We start from the raw sequence: 18819 nt of genomic DNA, 5'->3' as shown, positions 1-18819 counted from the left end.
GTTAGGTTAGGGTTGGGAAAAGCCAAGCCAATGCGTTTTGCTCGGGTTGGGTTGGAAAAGGCCAACCCAATTTAATTTCGGATTGGGTTAGGGCTGAGGCCTTTGGGCAATCCGACCTGACCTGAACCCAACCCTCCCAGGATTTGGGAATCGGGATCAGATTGAAACAAGGCGTGCTTCCAGTTCTGCCCGTCCTTCAAACCATTTTGTCTTCTCCATATTACCATATCTCTAGAGTCAATAATTTGATATGCGAAACTTCGAAATATTAAGCAGAGGGCCTATTGAGCCTATCACTCTAAGCGGAAACGAATCCGGGCTCCCGAATGTCATGAGCGGCCTCGGCAATGCCGTGGTCAAACTTAAGGGAGTTCAAACTTCCTTTGCTTTTGACGACCTCTTCGCTCTGTACGACCGTTTTGTAACAGACAACTCTGAAAAATGGAAAGAAGAGAAAAGAGATCAGTCTGACCCAAGCCAACCCGAACCCAACACGACCCTATTTGGAATATTGGATTAATGTTGATGCAATGCTATCTCTAGTTGTATTGGGGTTGGCCTCAACCCTACCTAACCCGGCCCAAGTTGCACCCCTACTTAAAATGGAGAAATTATACGGTGGCCGTAAGTTTATTTCCATAAAAATACAAGCACCCCAAAGCCCTTCTCCGTACCATAATCTTAACCCTATGATATATTTGGTGTAAAATGCGTGGCTCAGAAAGTTTAAAAAACGACTGTATAGATTAGATCATCCAAATGGGTGGGCCCTAATACATGGTGGACACCATATATTTTCTCCTCAGAATAAGAAGAATGTTAAAAACAAAGTTCATCCTTGCAAAAAGACAGCGCAAGGGTACCCCATTGGATCCATGTCACCCAGCCTAATTTATCAATCCTTTTAATTTTTCATTTCCCAGTGAATGGATCCAATTGGGCACCCTTGCGCCTAGGTTTTTGAAGGGCAACCTTCAATTTAGCATTCCTCTCAAAATAATGTGACACTAGAGACCCAAATCATTATTTTCTATGGACAAATGAAACAAGAGGTATGTCAAAATGACAGCAACTGGTTGTATGATCTGCATAAATAACTGTTAAGATTCATGATGGAGCTTTCCATCATATATTCTTTTGTTGCAATCGTTCAAGATCCTCCTTCCAACATAAATAGTGTATACACCCTAGCAATGGGCTTAAAAATGGTGTCCCAGTGGTGCAAAGCAGTCATATCAGCAACCTCTCTTTGCTAAAAATGGAAACCTGGCTAATGACCATCCTAAGCATACAACAAAACTGTCTGCAATATAGACTCAAACATCATGAGTTTTAACCTTTAAATTTTAGTTTTGGTTCCGATTTCTTTTGGCATGGAAACAAAAAGTTTCAATTTCAGTTGGAAATTTTGGTAAAAATCTTGTAAAATTATGGAAACACAGAAATAACATATGAAGATGATAGACATTAAAGATGGTTTTTTTAAAAATAAAAAATAAAAAAACTTACTTGCATGTGATATCATGCCTGCCTGATAATTATATAATTCATTTTTTGGTAGGTAAGCTGGGGCTGAACCTATGACCTTTAGGTTGATGAACAACACCTTGACCATTGAGCTAGAGGCTCAATCCCAAATTAAACGAATATTTATATATAATAATATATACACCATATTTCATGGGAAATGTTATCAGCACTACCATATTTTGATGATCGCACTCCTCACTTTATTAACAAGTAAGGTATGGCCCGCACCATAGGATGATCCAAACCATCCATTAGATGGGCCACAGCCTAAATTAGGTGGTGCCCCAAAAATCATTTCCATAGGTTGATCCTAACCCTCCGATCTGTAGAGAATCAACCCTCTAAGATTCAGTCCCTCTATAGATCGAAGGGTTAGGATCAACCTATGTAAATGATTTTGCGGCACAATCTATTTAGGCTGTCGCCCATCTAATGGATGGTTTCGATCATCATATGGTGCGGGCCATACCTTACTTTTTAATAAAGTGAGGAGCGCATTCATCAAAATATGATAGTGCTGATAACATTTCCCTATTTCATATGCAATTCATATAAATATAATTATAATTATGTAACATATAAGATATAGTATACAAATGATACACTTGCGGTTTTGGTTTCGTTATGCATTTCAGTTTCGGTATCTGTTTGGCGGAGATCGAAACAAAAACATTTCGATCGTTCATGTCGGTTTCAGTAGAATTAAAAACTATAGTTGTAACTAGCTCTATAGCACCAACTCTTCCAGTTCTGATACATGTTCTTAGATTGCTTACAGAATTTTCAAAGGGCTATCACAAACAAATATGCATGTGATCCAAAACCTGCATCCAGAATGTAAAGTTCCTGAACATTCTGAGGTTAAATATGCCAATCAAAGTGAAATGTCCTGATAGATTTGAGAGAAGAATGGTAGAAAGTCCTTAAGACAACAGATTGTACTAGGCGATGAGACAAACAATCACTCTGAAACTCAATCTATCAAAAAAAAAACTGTAACTGGCTCAGACTTGCATCCCACTATCTTCCTACAAATAACACTGCTATTATTCCATGGAAAAAAATTTCCAGTACATAATATTCTCTCCTTCACATGTAAATCAACCTCCCAAGTCCTAAAATTTAAATTTATTCTGACAAAACCTGCAGGGTATAACCCGCTCAGAGCGGTAGTTCTCACAACAACCTAACTATTATTAGTGTTAGAAGAAAGAGCGCAACGGAATTTCAAGTCTTTGTCTGCTAGAAGCTCACAGATGTTAAATCCTTCGCCTGATTGCCTTGATGGGAGCGAGTCCAAGCTAAAACGCTAGTCATTTATAACTTAGAGGAGCAGCAAATTTCAAGTGGGGATATGAGCGAACCATCGAAGATCAATAGCATGATATATTGGGAAAGGATCAACAGCTGAGACTCGGTATATGACCTTATTCATCGTAATAAGAAAACTAGTAAAACAAACAACTGTTGGCATGTCTGTTTTTAATTACCGGAATTTATTACACCTCTGATTTCTCAGCTGTCTCGGCCTTCTCGGCTACTGCAGCTGCAGCTGAAGCCGCTTCACTTAAACCCATCTTTTGTAACTCAGTCAAGAAGTCATTAATGTCAGTTGCACCAATTTTATATGGCGTATGAGCAGCACCAGGAAATGACTTGTCCTCCACTTCTTTTTTGTACTCCAAAAGAGCCTTGTTAATGGCATCACCCACGTGTCCATACTGCTTACAGAATTTGGGGGTGACCTGCAAAAGAGGCATACACTTCAGAGGATTTTTTTCTTTTTTATTTTTTTGAAATGGAACAAATTTTATTAAAAGGAGAGGAAGAGAGCCCAGCGACATAGATGGTTGGAGATACGAAGAAAAGCGACAAAAATAAAAAGAAAAGCAACAAACAAGAGAAATCAAGTGGGCAAGATAAAACAGAGTTGTTCCTGTACTAACCTTGGCATGATGAGGGTGTTGCAGCATGCCCAACAGATCATGGTAAACTAGCACCTGCATCATCAAGCATTCCAACTCTTTCAATAACCATCACTAATCTGAAAATTAGTTCACATCCTAGATCTACAGTTTTTTATGCAATAGTTGTAAATAAAGGCACAAATAAGCGAGGAATAGATGGATAATACTTTTGCAGTGTTTTAGAAGGCACCTCAAGATAGAGAGGGTGTGTGACTGTTTTCAGATTTTCCTTGCGCGATAGAAAAAAGCACCAGGGTTTAGATTTATCATGAATGAAATAAGATATCTTGTGGTGAGATGAGATCATATGAAAGAAATGTTTAAAACCACCTGTGGCAAGGAACTCTTGTTATTTTGAGAGATAAGAAAGGTAGCCATCTTAGCCAATCATTTTTTTTTGTATGAAGGGTGAAATTTTATTAATGAAAAGAAGGAAAACCCTCGAGAGTCAACCCAAAGAATCAGAGTTTGTAATCTTAGATAATCATACACATTCTCCCCCAATGTAGCCATCTTAGATAATCATACATATTCCCATCTTATCATCAATATAAAATTACGAGCCAACCCCACGAATCACAGTTTGTCACCTTTAGTATAAAATGTACCCATCTAGACCGTCTTTTCTTTGAGTAATTTTAAAAATGAAAAGGACCATCTTTGATCTAGTTTCTATATAGGGAATTGCTAGCGTCCATCGCAAAAGGCTTTTCGTGGATGGTCTGTCGCACATCAGATCAGCCACCTCGTTAATGAAGACAACAATTTCTGTCTCCATTCACGAGGTGGCTGGTCTGACGTGCAACAAACCAGTCGCAAAAAGCCTTTTGCGATGGAGCTTAGCAAATCCCTTCTATATATCATAAAAGATTTGAACATAAGCAAATAAAAAAAGGCAACCGGGATAAAGAACAGAAATTTGGCAATTGACAGAATCTAATAAAAATTTAAAAGTTGACCATAAATTCACATGCACAAAATTTAGGTTACATTAAACAAAGATTCATGCATTTCATGCACCCATTGATCTTTCGAAATGGATCACAACCTTTTGAAAATGTTCTTCACTGGTTTACATAACCTTCAATACAGTTGCAATTAACATGCCGAAAGCATCTTACTTGTATTTTCTGGCTGCCTTGTCCCTTTGGAGGACTACTTAGAAACATAGTTTTAAATTTCCACCGAAACCGGCATATAATGACCAAAATGTTTCTGTTTACATCCCCACCGAAACACTTATCAAAACTGAAGCGCATAGAAAAAGTACGTGGGTGATATACTATACCAATATGTATTACATAATTATATTTCTATAAATTGCATGTAAAATGTGGTCTATGAATTTATTATGTATAAATATTAAATGAGTTACATGTGAAGTGTGGTAATGTACCTAATTATTAGACATGCGGTACAACATATATCGCTAGGTTTTTCTGTTGTTAAACCATTATGGGCAGTTTTTTACTTATTTAATGATTTTTTAGTATGTATTTGTGCTTATTCTAGTACTTCTTGAAGTTTCATCTTAAATGTCCATCATTTGAATATACATTTTCATAATTTTACACGATTTCTACCGAGATTTTCAACCAAAACCAAAATGTTTCTGTTTCATGCCAACTGAAACCGAAATTTAAAACCTTACTTGGAAAGGGTTCAGGTGCCAACAAACTCGTAATTGGTCCACTCACCAGTATAGAATAATGCATTCAAGCGGCACATTTATTGATCAAATGGGAAGAGGAGTTTTAATTCCCATAATAGGAGATTGTGTGTCAACAGAAAAATCGTGTTGTTGTCCTACTAATGGAATTTGCCAAGTAACATGCAGACATTCCTTTTTTTTTTTACTTTTTTTGAATGATAAAGATGCTTGATTCAAGGCGAATCATCAAAAGGATAATGGTCATCAATAGCATGCACATGTTCCATTTTGCCATTCGTGGATAAACTAAATTATGATAAAAATGAAGTCCATTTAGTAATTAGCTAATCCCAACTACTTGTACAAGTCAAATGCCGTGCAGATTCCATTAGAAGAGAATTTATATGATGGGCGGCCGTGAAAACACATGAAGTCTAAAAAAACTAGGTACGGCCCACTTTTTTTGATGATCCAAACCATTCATCTATTTGGACACAACGTAAATAGGTTGTGCCCAAAAAATCATTTCCATAGGATGATCCTAACCCTCCGAACTGTAGAAGATTCCATAAATGATTTTTTGAAATCTCCATATTCAGATCAGTTCAGATCGGAGGGTTAGGATCATCCTATGGAAATGATTTTTGGGGCACAACCTATTTACGTTGTGCCCAAACAGATGAACGGTTTGGATCATCAAAAAAAGTGGGCCGTACCTACTTTTTTAGACTTCACATGTTTTCACGGCCACCCATCATATAAATTCTCCCATTAGAAACTGTAGCCCACATATCAGAGAAAAAGAATGTTCTATTCTCTCACTAAATACAGGTCAGAACCATGCAGAAATTCAATTTGAGATGCTCGATGTAGATACTAATTAGGATAAATATGGATTATATTCCTTACTAAGACAATGAAAAGTCGCCAACTTGTACACCATAAAGGGGTTGTTGGAATGCACTGCTTTTCCTTTCATTGAAAGTTTCAAATTTTCTAAAAAGCTTAAAATAGTATAAGCTACAGAGATCGCCTTCTTGTAGATAGGGGCTATTTGAGAAACAGACAACCAAACTCAACAAGTTGGAGAGTTTGTGTAAGGCAAAATTTAAACGTATAAGCACTCAAATGATTCAATGACAATGAGCAAAATGTTTAGGGTTACCAAACTGATTAGCACTGAGTTTTCAGTCTTTCAATGGTTTATGAATAGAATTTGTTTCTTCGTCAAAAAAAAAAGAGAAATTCATACCATGAAAATTTAGGCGGTTCAAACTACAAACTCACCTTATCAACAAACACACAGAGAGTGAGTCTCCATCCCAAGCATTTAGGATATACCGGATGCAAACACTGAGATCAAAGGCTCCATCCCAACTTACGCAAACGAAAAAATGAAGAAAGCATGAGGCTGACCACGGAGTCAATTGGCAGACGCCCCATACGAGTTCTTAAGAGGCCTTCTATCTCCTATGCGAAACAAGCTTGAGCATTTCTTGATGGAAAAATATTTTGCACGAGTTGCTTTGATTCCTTCACTTTCAATTGATCTCCCATATTTTACTAATTAAAGAGTATTATAGTAATTTTCCAAATCAATGTCGTTGTTTAACTCCACTTTGTGACCAAATTGAGGTAATATCTGCCCAATCACAAGGAATTTGAAATTTTCTAAAAGTCTCAGCAATGAATGCCTAAATAGAGACACTTACACATTCACCACTGCTGGTCATTACCGGACTCTTCTGCTTGTGCTACATTCTTCCGTTGGACCTACGACCAATGATGTTGTTGCTGAAGATCCCCACATGGATGTTGGTTCCACACTCTTTCTAGCATGAATGTTGTTGAAAGTTGATGGGTTTAAAGATGAAATGTCCTCTACATAGAAAGAGGACACAAAGTGTGTTTCCATCATCAATTTAAGATCTCTTCATTAATTGGGCTTAAGGTCTGTTCAGCAATGAGGGAAAGTTGATTGAAAACTACACTATTTGCAATTTATTGGGAGTCTGGAACAAAAGTCACAAGAAGATCTTCAACATAGTGTCACTTCTTGGGAAGGGAATGGGATACCAAAATCTAGTCAGTTAAACTTTATGTAGAAAGGAATTTTGGGGGCTTGATTATAAAGTGGAAGGGCATTAAATTGAGCTATCCTACCAAGGACAAGATTTTTTGTAGATAGATCCAGTTCCCTTAACCACTCAAAAAATGAATTTGAGGGAGCCCTTTGATAATCCAGATCCTTTCAAAATTGGCAGTGTTCTTAGGACTGTCTTAGTGGAGATTGCAATTTTTTTTTCCAAACCCATTGGAGTAAAAAATTCTGACCAAATGGAAGTTCTCGCACTTCTCATTGTCCACATTTGAAAATTGGATTTGGAAGGAATCCTTAGGGTTGAATCCCTTGAGGATGAATGACCGACTGTGATTGCTTGAGCATCGAGATCGAATCCAGCCCTTGAAGATTATCCAATATTTTCTTGAAGGTCCTTGATTTGATTAGAAAGATATCTCCCCATTTTGGGCATCATCCCTAAGAGTGAAAATGATGTAGCAGAGGCTATAGACAAGAAAGGTGTTGACGAGGCCAGACTTTAAAGCGGTCCTAGTTAACTACTAGTGTAATGAAGCCCCACCATTTCTTTGCCTTGTATATCTCTCCTTTTTAATAAATTCTTTGTTACCAATTGTTGAAGACCTGACTTATTTGAGTGCGACCCATTTTCGTGGGTTGGGTTTGTCCTGCTCACTATGTACTTGATAGAGCACCAAAAAATGAAGTAGCTAACAGAGTTGATGAAGATTTGATCAATTATCCCATTATCCCTCTAAAGATGGCAACGTATAAAGATTTGATCAATCATCATCATATCTCTCTAAAGATGGCAACCTCAAAAGATGGCGGTTGATTCTCATCATATCTCTCTAAAGATGGCAACCTCTAAAGATTTATCAATCAATTATCATAACTCTCTAAAGATAGCAACATAGTTGGTCCTCTTATATACAATCATGGTTTAAAATTTCGGTTTCAGTAACTGTTTTGGAGCCCACCGAAAACCAAAATTTCGGCGAAATCCGAAATTTCGCTCTAAAATTTGGTAATCTGGTTCGAAATTTCGGACCGAAATTTTGTAACACTTTTTTTCTAATAAATAATGGCATTTAATCGAAATTTCTGACCGAAAAATGAAATTTCGGTTTCGGTCCCCACCTGCGCTCAAATGGAAAAAACAGGGTCAGCCCACATTTTTGGCGTGATCCAAAGCATTCATTTGGAAGGCCCTTACCTAGATAGGATGTCCAAATAAAATCAGATCCATATGATCATCCTAACCCATCCAAAAGTGGAGGGAAATAATGGACAGACAATCGGCTCATTTTTTCCCTCCATTTTTGGATAGGTTAGGATGATCCTATGGATCTGATTTTTGGTACACACCATATCTATGGAAAGGCCTTCCAAATGAATGCTTTGGATCACCCCAAAAATGTGAGCCCACATGATTTTTTTGCACTCAAGCACAGATAAGCTATCTGCAGCTCTGCGCTCAAGCGCAAGAACACTTTCTGATATATATTTATATATATATATATATTGTACCATAGGTACAATATATGGTAAATTGATTGCATTCATTTGGAATCATCCTTGAGTCATTTTTGGAAAGTTCATTTTGTACCATAGATATATTGCATTCATTTTTAGAAAGTTCATTTGTACCATGGATATATATATATTGCATTCATTTGTACCATAGATACAATATATTGTACCATAGATACAATATATATATATATATATATATATATATATATATATATATATATTGTATCTATGGTACAATTGATTGCAATCATCCTTAAGTCATTTTTGGAAAGTTCTCCTACTGACATGAAACACATATACTGTGTACACTATATAATGAAGAGCTCATGTTCTCTATTCTCACCTTGAGAAAGAGAAAGTCATCTCATATTGTGCCTAAACATCTTTATCTTCCTCTTCTTCAAGTCACTTTGAGAAACAGGCACATCTCATATTGAGCCTAAAAATCTCTTTCTTCCTCTTCTTCTTCACTTCTTTATTTTCCTTTTCTTTATTCCAATAGAAATTGCATGGTATCAGAGCAGGCAAATAGATCTACCTAGATCTAGAAGAGGCATAAGATTTAGATGAGAGGCATATTCTAAATTTGAAACCCTAACATATCTCCACTTTGCAAACCCTAATCTCATCCATTATTATCTTTCAAAACCCTAGCTCTAGTATTCATAACCCAAATCCTATCCTATTCGTCGGGAAATTCTTAACCTAGGTGATGGGGGACCATCCAAAATGATGTGAATAATCAAGGAGTTAAGCTGGGTCCCATCATTAGTGTTAAAAGAGTTTTATTTAGTTTTTAGAGCGTTATTTGAGTTTTTTTACGTCATAGGGGGATTAGAGTCTTTTTACATCAAAATAGCTTATGTTCTTTGAGTAATGGCTATTTCAAATAGGCCCCACACATGTATTACGGGAATTTAAGTGGGGGCAAGTCTTTAAGTCCATAAAAAGGCGTAGTTTAGTCCTTAGGGTTTTGTATTTGTTTGATATAAATAGTTTATGTTGGGTTTATGAAAAGAAAACACTACGTTCATTTGCTATTTGATATTTGGAATTTCTTGAAGAATAGACTTCTTCATCATATTCTTCTTCTTTGGTAAGATACCAAGGATTCTTTGGTGAAATGCCAAAGAAACTCATGTTATGAAACCTTGAGATAAGTAGCATACTTCTTATTATTTGTCATTTATTGTTTTACTTCTTCTCTCTTCTTCTTTTTTGAGTTTTCTCTCGAAAAGCCCCTTCCCGGGAACCCTAAACCCCATTAATCTCACCCAAAACCTCTCTCGCATTACTTTTTCACCTATCTCTTACCCAAAACTCCTAAAATACACATAAAAATTTGGTACACGGAAATACTACTGTGTGGATTCCTTTTCATGGCTAGTGAAGTTTTGACTGAGGAAGTGGTTGCGTGTCACTGGAATACACTGACAGTTGCTATCTACTCAAAGGACATCACCATGAGTCAAGGGGAGATCACTGATAAAGATCATTGATAGACGCTATAAGGATTTCTTGTGATGACTCATACATATGTGAGAGTGGACGTGTTTTTGAAGACTCGTGGTGGAAGTCAGCTTAGTAGCATGTGTTTGAAAGCACGGTTAGCTGGCAAGGGGTATACTCGGACTTTTGGTGTGAATAACACAGGAACATTTTCTCAGATTGGGAAATCCCATCGTTCGCGAGTTGATATCGTTAGTTGTGAACATGGTCTAGCCACTATACCAGTTAGATGTGAAAATTGTGTTTCTGCATGGTGACCTCAATCATGGTTTTAAATTTTGGCTGAAATGCTGAAATTTTGGATTTCGGCCAGGGCCGACACCAAAAGTACAGATTTCGGTGTAGGCCCAAATTTTGGCGGAAATTTCAGAATTTCAGAAATTTCAGCATTTTGTATATTTTAATTTTTTTCGAAATTGAAATTTTTACAGAAATTTGGGGATTTCAACGATTTTTTTTACCGAAATTCAGCCAAAATTTTGGTTTGTCTGAAACCGATACTGAAACTGAAATTTTAAACCTTGACCTCAACGAGGAAGTCTACAATTTTACATGGGGCAACCTCCAGGATATGATGCTCAGGCGGAGATGAATCTATCGGTATGTCATCTACGTAAAGTGCTCTATGGACTTAAACAGTCTCCTAGAGCTTGGTTTGGAAGATTTAGTGAGGCAGTTATGCGCTTCGGCATGAAGCAATGCGCAGTTGACAACTCAGTTTTTAGGTTGCAGTCTGATAGTGAGTACATTTTCTTGATAGTCTATGTGGACGACATAGTTATCACTGGAAGGTATATAAAAACTAAAGGTCTTCCTTCAGATCCTTCAGAAAGAATTCCGCACTAAACACCTTGTTCGCCTCGGATACTTCCTTGGAGTTGAGGTAGCCTATTCACATGGTGGTTTGTCCTTATCCTAGAGGAAATATGTGTTGGACATATTAGAAGAGACGGATCCTTGGGGGTGAAATCAGCTGAGGTTCCCATGGACCCTACTATCAAGCTTTATCCTGATCAAGTAGATTTGTTAGAGGACCCGGGCAGGTGCAGGTACAGGAGATTGGTTAGCAACTTGATTTACTTTACAGTGAACTCGTCCGGATATTTCCTTTACAGTGGGTGTGGTGAGTCAGTTCATGAGCTCCCCATGTGCCTCTCGTTGGGCAACAATTACCCAAATAAGTACTTGAAGAGGGCTCCTGATAAAGGCTTATTCTTCAAAACGCATAATCACATGAACTTGGAAGGGTTCACTGATGCAGACTGGGCTGGATCACCTGCAGATAAAAGATCAACTACAGGGTATTGCAACTTTGTTGGAGGAAATTTAGTGTCATGGAAAAGTAAGAAACAGGATGTGGTGGCTAAATCTAGTGTAGAAGCAGAGTATCGAACCATGGCTCATACGTGTGGAGAGTTGACCTGGTTGACGTCTTTTCTATCTGAGATTGGCTGTCCTTCCTCGTCTCCAACATCATTGTATTGCAATAATAAAGATGTTGTTCATATCACTTCAAACCTATTCTTCCATGAGTGAACAAAGCACGTATAGGTGGATTGCCATTACATTCATGAGAAGATTCAGAAAGGGGAAATATGTACTATTTTTTACTATATCAGGAGACTAGGTAGCTGATATATTTACCAAACCACTAGGAAGAGCAAAGTTGAATGGTGTGTAACAAGATGGGGTTGTATGACATATACACTCCAGCTTGAGGGGGGGTGTTAGAGGAGTGGTGTAATTTATATACGAGACTCTATTCTGGTACATTCATGTATAACCCTAGTGACACACACATTATATATAATATATTCTATGAGGGGGAGACGTTACTTCTCTCTCTCTCTCTCTCTCTCTCTCTCTCTCTCTCTCTCTCTCTCTCTCTCATGAATCCTTGAACAAACTCATCGGCGTTCCATTCACAAGAATTGAGAATGAAGGTGTGGCTATACATTCTCTAATCCAGCTACTCCTTCGTGGTCCAAATGCCATTTTTTTTTCTTACACAAACTCTAGAAAGTTCCAGTACACGTGATCATACGCCTTTTCTAAGTCAATCTTGCCTTTAGATCAGCTAGTTAAGGCTTTGTTCTCCAACCCTGAGGTCAGAGGTTCAATGCGGCTTACCAACCAAAATAATAATAATAAGAATTCCATCCAGTATCTGTCTTTCTGGGACAAAAGCGGCTTGAAATTTTGAGATCATATTCCCCATCATTTCCATAACTCTCCTCGCTGGTAACTTGGCCAGTATTTTGTACATGCTATGCACCAAGCTGATTGGGAACAAATCCTTCAACTCTGATGCTACTATTTTTTTGGAATGAGTGTAACAAGAATGGTAATAATCTCCTTCCCCAATCTTCCTCTTTGATGGAACTCTTTTATGAAATCCAATACCTCCTTAATTAAGTCCAAATACCTTTGATAGAAAGCCATACGGTAACTATCAAGCCCAGGTACCTTGTCCTTTTTCATGCTATGGATTTCTAGCCACACTTATTCAGTTATTCCTCTGAAAATTCCTTCTCTAGCCACGCTCGCTACCCATAGCTACTTCTTTTGAATGAAAGTTCTTCCATCTTCGGCCTCCACTCTTCTTCTGTCAAGTAAAGCTTGGAGAAATGATGGATGATTAATTTTTTTATACCTAGTCCTATATCAAGTCATCTCCTACACTGAAAGAGTTAATGGAGTTAATTTGCCTCGGTGCGATTGCTAACTTGTGGAAGTATTTGGTATTTTTATCGCATTCCTTAATCCAAATGGCCAAAGATTTATTTCTCCAGCTTATTTCTTCTAGTCTTAGCATTTGTTGGTACTCCAACTTCAGAGATTTTCTCTCCATTTTATCCTCCTCTGCAGGTGGTGGTACTCCCCTTTGTCTAAGCAGTCAATTTCTTGCAACACTTGACCCATTCTAAACGGCTTTTGTTCTTCCTTTGTCATGTGCCACTCTTTAATTTTTGCCTTTAGCATCTTCAATTTTTGGTTCAATATGAATCCTAATCCAATCACCCTCAACTCTTGCCACGGACTTTTTGACCCTATCTTCAAAACCGGTGTCTCACATAGCGCTAGGTCAAACTTAGAAGGCCTCGGCTCGGCATTCGCTTCTCTCATTTCTAACATCAATGCCGTGATCTGAGATAGGCCTAAGCAAAGGTCTCTGGACTATAACAGGATACCACTCCTCCCAGTCTTTTGAGATAGTACTCTATCCTATATGCATAAGATGATGTTCGATTGATTTTTGTCTAGGTGAATCTTGCCCCCCTCTAATGGAAGAACTACCAGTTCGCTTTCTTGTATAAAGGATGAGAAGTTCACCATACTTCTTGTAATTCTGCCCCCACTGCTCTTTTCCTCTGGATATCCAACTGTATTGAAGTCTCCTCCCATGATCCACGGTACCCTCCACCCCTCATATATATTTTTAAATTCCCATAGGATATTTCTTCTTCTTGACGATGAAACCCCATACACTGCTGACAATTGCCACAATGGATTGCTCAATATCGAGACTGTTACGGATAGAGAACTCCTTTCTTGTCGCCTCAATGATATTGAATTGGGCGCCATTCCATATCATTATGATGCCACCTGCTGTTACTTTGGCATTCAGAGAGGTCCAAACTCTATTCCATCTCTACCCATAGAGAGTTTTTGAGTCCTTCTGTTATCTCGTCATTTTTTGGACTCCGGTAGGATCATCATATCCACCTTTCTAACCCCCCCCCCCCCCCCCCAAAAAAAATAAATTATGTCATTAATTGTTGTCTTCTTCTCATCAGTCCCCCGCCCTCTAATATTCCATAATTTTAGCTTCATTGTTATAGATTTGCTGATTTCCCAAGCTTTCCAGCCTTACCCTAGGCTAAGCCCCTTAGCTCCCTTATTCCCCTAATTTTACCTTTCTTTTCCGTGCATTTTTTGCCGTGCTTTCTGTTGGATCCTTGCTGTCTGTCCTGTATCATTCTAATTGTTTGTTCTTCATTCTCATCAAATCCTTTCTTGTGCAAGAAAATTTTGAAAATGCATGAGTCTATCATCAACAATATTTATTGCCCAGAGCAAGTGTAACATTTACTTTGGTTAATAAGAAACAAGTGTAATATCCTACATTGATAATGATATAGACACGGTACTATTGAGTGCTACAAAGGCCCATTCTCCTCTGAATAACAAATGAAACTAGAAAGATTTTTATTTCCAGAAAATGAGAATCTATTGAGGGGATAGAAAATGAACTAACCTGGCCACTGCAGAAAGGGCCAGCCCCGATACCTATGGTAGGGATTTGGAGGGCAGAGGTTGCAGCTGCAGCTACAGGTGCAGGCACACATTCTAAAACAACAGAGAAGCATCCAGCCTCCTGCAGTGCAAGTGCTGTTTCCACAACCTTCATTACAATCAGCAAAGCCGTGAAATTCAGGAATTAAGAATAAAATGGTTGCTCTGAAATTAATAGCAAGCATTGAGAAGGAATAAAGAGAGAGAAAATAAGTCAAAGAAGACCTTGACGGCACTCGCAACATTTCTTCCCTGAGGCCTAAAACCCCCAAGAACACTAATGGCCTGAGGCGTAAGACCCACATGTCCCATGACTGCAATCCCTGCCTCCACAATCGCCTTGGCTGCTGTTATCCTGGAAGGAGCCCCGCCTTCCAGTTTAATTGCATCCATTCCCCCTTCTTTGAGTACCTTCACGGCTGTATCGACAGCCTGTTCATAGAAGGAAAACAAGAAGAAAAACAGACATAAACCATAAGATTGAGAAAGAGGGAACTTGGTCAGACCCGAATTCATATCAATTCAATTTTCAAGAACAAATTTATCAATTCAATTTTCAATAAAAAAAATACTGATTTGTCTGATTGAGAAGAGACTCGCAGATGGAAACTGGCCCATACCCAGATTTGTATCAACTCAATTTTCGAGAACAAATTTATCAATTCAATTTTCAAGAATAAATACTGACTTAGATGACTGGCTCCGGCCTCGTAGGTGCCGAAGGGAAGATTGGTCATACCCGTATACAAAAAAAGAGAACGAGAGAACTGGCTCATACCCGATTTCGTATGAATTCAATTTTCAAGAACAAATTTATCAATTCAATTTTCAATAAAAAAAAACACTGATTTATCTGATTGAAACCACTCGCAGGTGGAAACTTGCTCATACCCAAATTCGTATCGCATCGATTTACAAGAATAAATGCTGATTTACCTGACTGGGTAAGGCCTCGCAGATGTCAAAGGGAAGATTTGGTCATACACGAATTCAAAAAGGAGAAAGAGGGAACTAGTTCATACCCGAATTCGTATTAATTCAATTTTCAAGAATAAATTTATCAATTAAATTTTCAATAAAAATACTGATTTATCTGATTGATACAAGACTCATTGGTGGAAACTTGCTCATACCCAAGTTCGTATCAATTCAATTTTCAAGAACAAATTTATCAACTCAATTTTCAAGAATAGATACTGATTTACCTGACCGGGTCCGGACTCGTAGGTGCCAAAGGGAAGATCACCGACAAGTAGCGGGCGCTTGGCCCCACGAGCAACAGCACGGCAATGGACGAGCATCTCGTCAAGGGTGATGGGAAGGGTAGTGTCATGGCCATGCACAACCATAGCGGCAGAATCACCAACTAAGCAAATGTCGATCCCGGCCTCGTCGAGATGGACTGCAGAAGGATAATCATAGGTGGTGACCATAGTGATGGGTTCGCCCTTTCGATGCTTGTTCTTGAGGTGATTGAGGGTCACTCTCTGATTATGATTCTGAGGTTTTGGACCACCATACACCGTGTTTTCTGGTACATTGCTCATCCATCTCCGGTCACGCATCCACCAATGGAAGAGGAGAGAGGAGCCCACCGTGGCAGTAGTGGCAACTCTCGGCAAGAGCGATGCGAGCCGGGTAATGCGGGCAAGATATGAATTGGCAGAACTGGCATTGGCATTGGTATTTTGAAAGGAAAAACAACTTTTTAAGGTTGTGAAGCCTAAAGGGGACATTTTCTTTTTCTTTTCTTTGAAGGTGATCTCTGAGAGAGAGGGAGAGAAATCAGGCATGTAATGGAAACAGAAACAAAGACAAAACCAGGAATATGAACAGTAACAGAAACACTGATATTGGGTTCCTCTAAATTTTATTTAGAGGAAACTCCCTGTTTGGATTGCAAGAAAAACTTTTCTGATGGAATATTTTTTCTCTGGAAAAATTTTTCTTTCCACAATTTAGAGGGAAATAATATGATTATGGTTGATTTAGAGGAATATCATCATACATTGAAGGTCCCTCTAAATAAAAATTGAACAAGGTTGGTTCAATTTAAAAAAGTAGGCAATTTTACAAATTTTTTTCCTTACCAAACTGTTCCACAAAATTCCAGCAATCCAAACAGGGTAAGGAAAAGGTGTAGAGAATGAAAATATATGAGGAATTTATGTAAAAAGGATATTCTCTACCTTTTCAAAATACACAACACAATAAATTTTGAGATACCTTTTCCTTATGACCATTCTTTGTGATGGAGTGAAATAAACACTGTAGTTTCTTACAAAAAACAAATGCAGAAGTGACTTTTAACACCTTTTGGAGTGAAATAAACCCAAATTGCAATCTGGGTATTCTCTACCTCTACAAAGCTTATAACGCAGCAGATTTTCATAAACTCTTTGGCTTTATGTTTGCTTCTTTGTGATGTTTCTGTAGTTGTTTTCTTATAGAAAGCAAATGAAGAAGTGATTTTAACACCTTTTGGGCTGGTATGAAGCCAAATTGCAATCTGGGTGTTAATCCAAACATGGATATACAGTCCTCATTCATCAATTAGAACTCTCTTTTATTTTGCAATATAAATCCAAACGAAGAACAAATTAGAGGAAGAAGAAAAACCTTTTTTTGTCCTATTAGTATCAGGGCTCGTTTTCCCCTTCTTTTCTTCCGGTATATGTGAGGTCGTACGGATATGTTTTGAGATTAGACTGTATAAAGTACAATGGAGCAGACCTATTTAGATAGGCCGTACGGTAATTTATAGAGATGTGAAACCTTTGTCCAATTGGAATTTTAGAATTGATTTTGAGTCAGTTTTGAACTCAAAATCAGTTGTCAAAATCCCAAACGAATATAGTTTCTAATATGGAGAAATTATAAGAAGGGTGGCGGTGAAAACACGTGAAGTCTAAAAATAAAATAAAAAGTAGGTACGTTCCACTTTTTCTTTTTTCTTTTTTTTCTTTTTTTTAATGATCCAAACCGTTCATCTGTTTGGGCACAACGTAAATAGGTTTTGCCCCAAAAATCATTTTCCATAGGATGATCCTAACCCTCCGATCTATAGAAGATTCCATAAATGATTTTTGGAAATCTCCATATCCAGATCAGTTCTGATCGGAGGGTTAGGATCATCCTATGGAAATGATTTTTGGGGCACAACCTATTTACATTGTGCCCAAACATATGAACGGCTTGAATCATCAAAAAAAGTGAGTCGTACCTACTTTTTTTAGACTTCACATGTTTTCACGGCCACCCATCATATAAATTCTCTCTAATGAGTATGGGTGCAAGTTTGGCCCTGTTAGCCCTGACCCCGAACAGGGTCAGGGCTGGATTTTCCAACCCTGGAGGCGGGTCAGGGTTCATTTTTTTAGACCCTGACTCAAGTCGGGTCGGGTTCTGGGTTAATGCCTCAGGTACCGTGATCCGGCCCGACCCTAAGTTTTCTATTATAGAATTGAACCATATGTGCATGTTTCTTTTGCTAATGTTTTCTATTATCTTGGATTGATTTTTCTTTAGATTATTATTATTAATTGTCTCTGTTGCCCGTCATGTTGTTGAATTCATATTGTCTTGTTTTGTTCCCTTTCTCTGTTTATTGGTCATTTTGTTCTATATGATAAGTGGTTGCTTTATTTTTGGCACTCTTAACAAGGTATTTGCACTAGGGTCAATTAGGGTCGGGGCGGGCCGGCCTTGCCCAATCAGGGCCAATCAAGACGGGCCAGGGCCAGCACTGAGCCCTGTAGGGCGGGCAATGGGTTGAGGTTTCTCAGCCCTGACTCAAGGTCAAGGTGGGTCAGGACCGAGATAATGGGATCTAGGGTTGGGCTAGGGTTTTGAAAAACCCAACCCTGTTGCAGTCCTACTAATGAGTATCTTATGGAGAATGATTTTTAGGGTATGTAGTACTGTAGAGGGGCCACCAAATCAATGGTTTAGATCGTTCAATTAGGTGGGCCCACTGAAGGACCACCAAATGAATTGTTTTGATCATCCAACTACCTGGGCCCACTGAAGTTTTTTCGCGACGCATAGTTAGAAAAAAAATAGGGATTTGCTAGGGTCCATCGCAAAAGGCATTTCGCAGCTGGTCTGTCGCATGTCAGACCAGCTACCTCATTAATGAAGACAACAGCTTTTGTCTCCATTCAATGGGTGGGTGGTTCAACATGTGACAGACCAGCCGCGAAATGCCTTTTGCGATGGACGCTAGCTATTCCCAAAAAAAAATAGTGGGG

General features: G+C 38.4%; 1 protein-coding gene across 1 annotated transcript; it reads right to left on the bottom strand.

The window, feature by feature from the left end:
- Positions 1-2509: 2509 nt before the first annotated feature.
- Positions 2510-17346, bottom strand: LOC143857169 (3-methyl-2-oxobutanoate hydroxymethyltransferase 1, mitochondrial-like). Its single transcript, XM_077367549.1, has 6 exons — positions 17189-17346; positions 15775-16334; positions 14795-15001; positions 14532-14678; positions 3477-3530; positions 2510-3275 (listed from the first exon to the last, which is right to left on the bottom strand). The coding sequence occupies exons 2-6, from the start codon at positions 16303-16305 to the stop codon at positions 3030-3032; spliced, it is 1185 nt and encodes a 394-aa protein (XP_077223664.1). The 5' UTR covers positions 16306-16334; positions 17189-17346; the 3' UTR covers positions 2510-3029.
- Between the last annotated feature and the right edge of the window lie 1473 nt (positions 17347-18819).

Source organism: Tasmannia lanceolata, unplaced genomic scaffold (assembly GCF_043159265.1).
Source record: "Tasmannia lanceolata isolate RefF3 unplaced genomic scaffold, GAP_Taslan_0.1 ptg000024l, whole genome shotgun sequence".
NCBI classification, from domain to species: Eukaryota; Viridiplantae; Streptophyta; class Magnoliopsida; order Canellales; family Winteraceae; genus Tasmannia; species Tasmannia lanceolata.
This window is presented reverse-complemented; position numbering and strand designations above follow the sequence as displayed.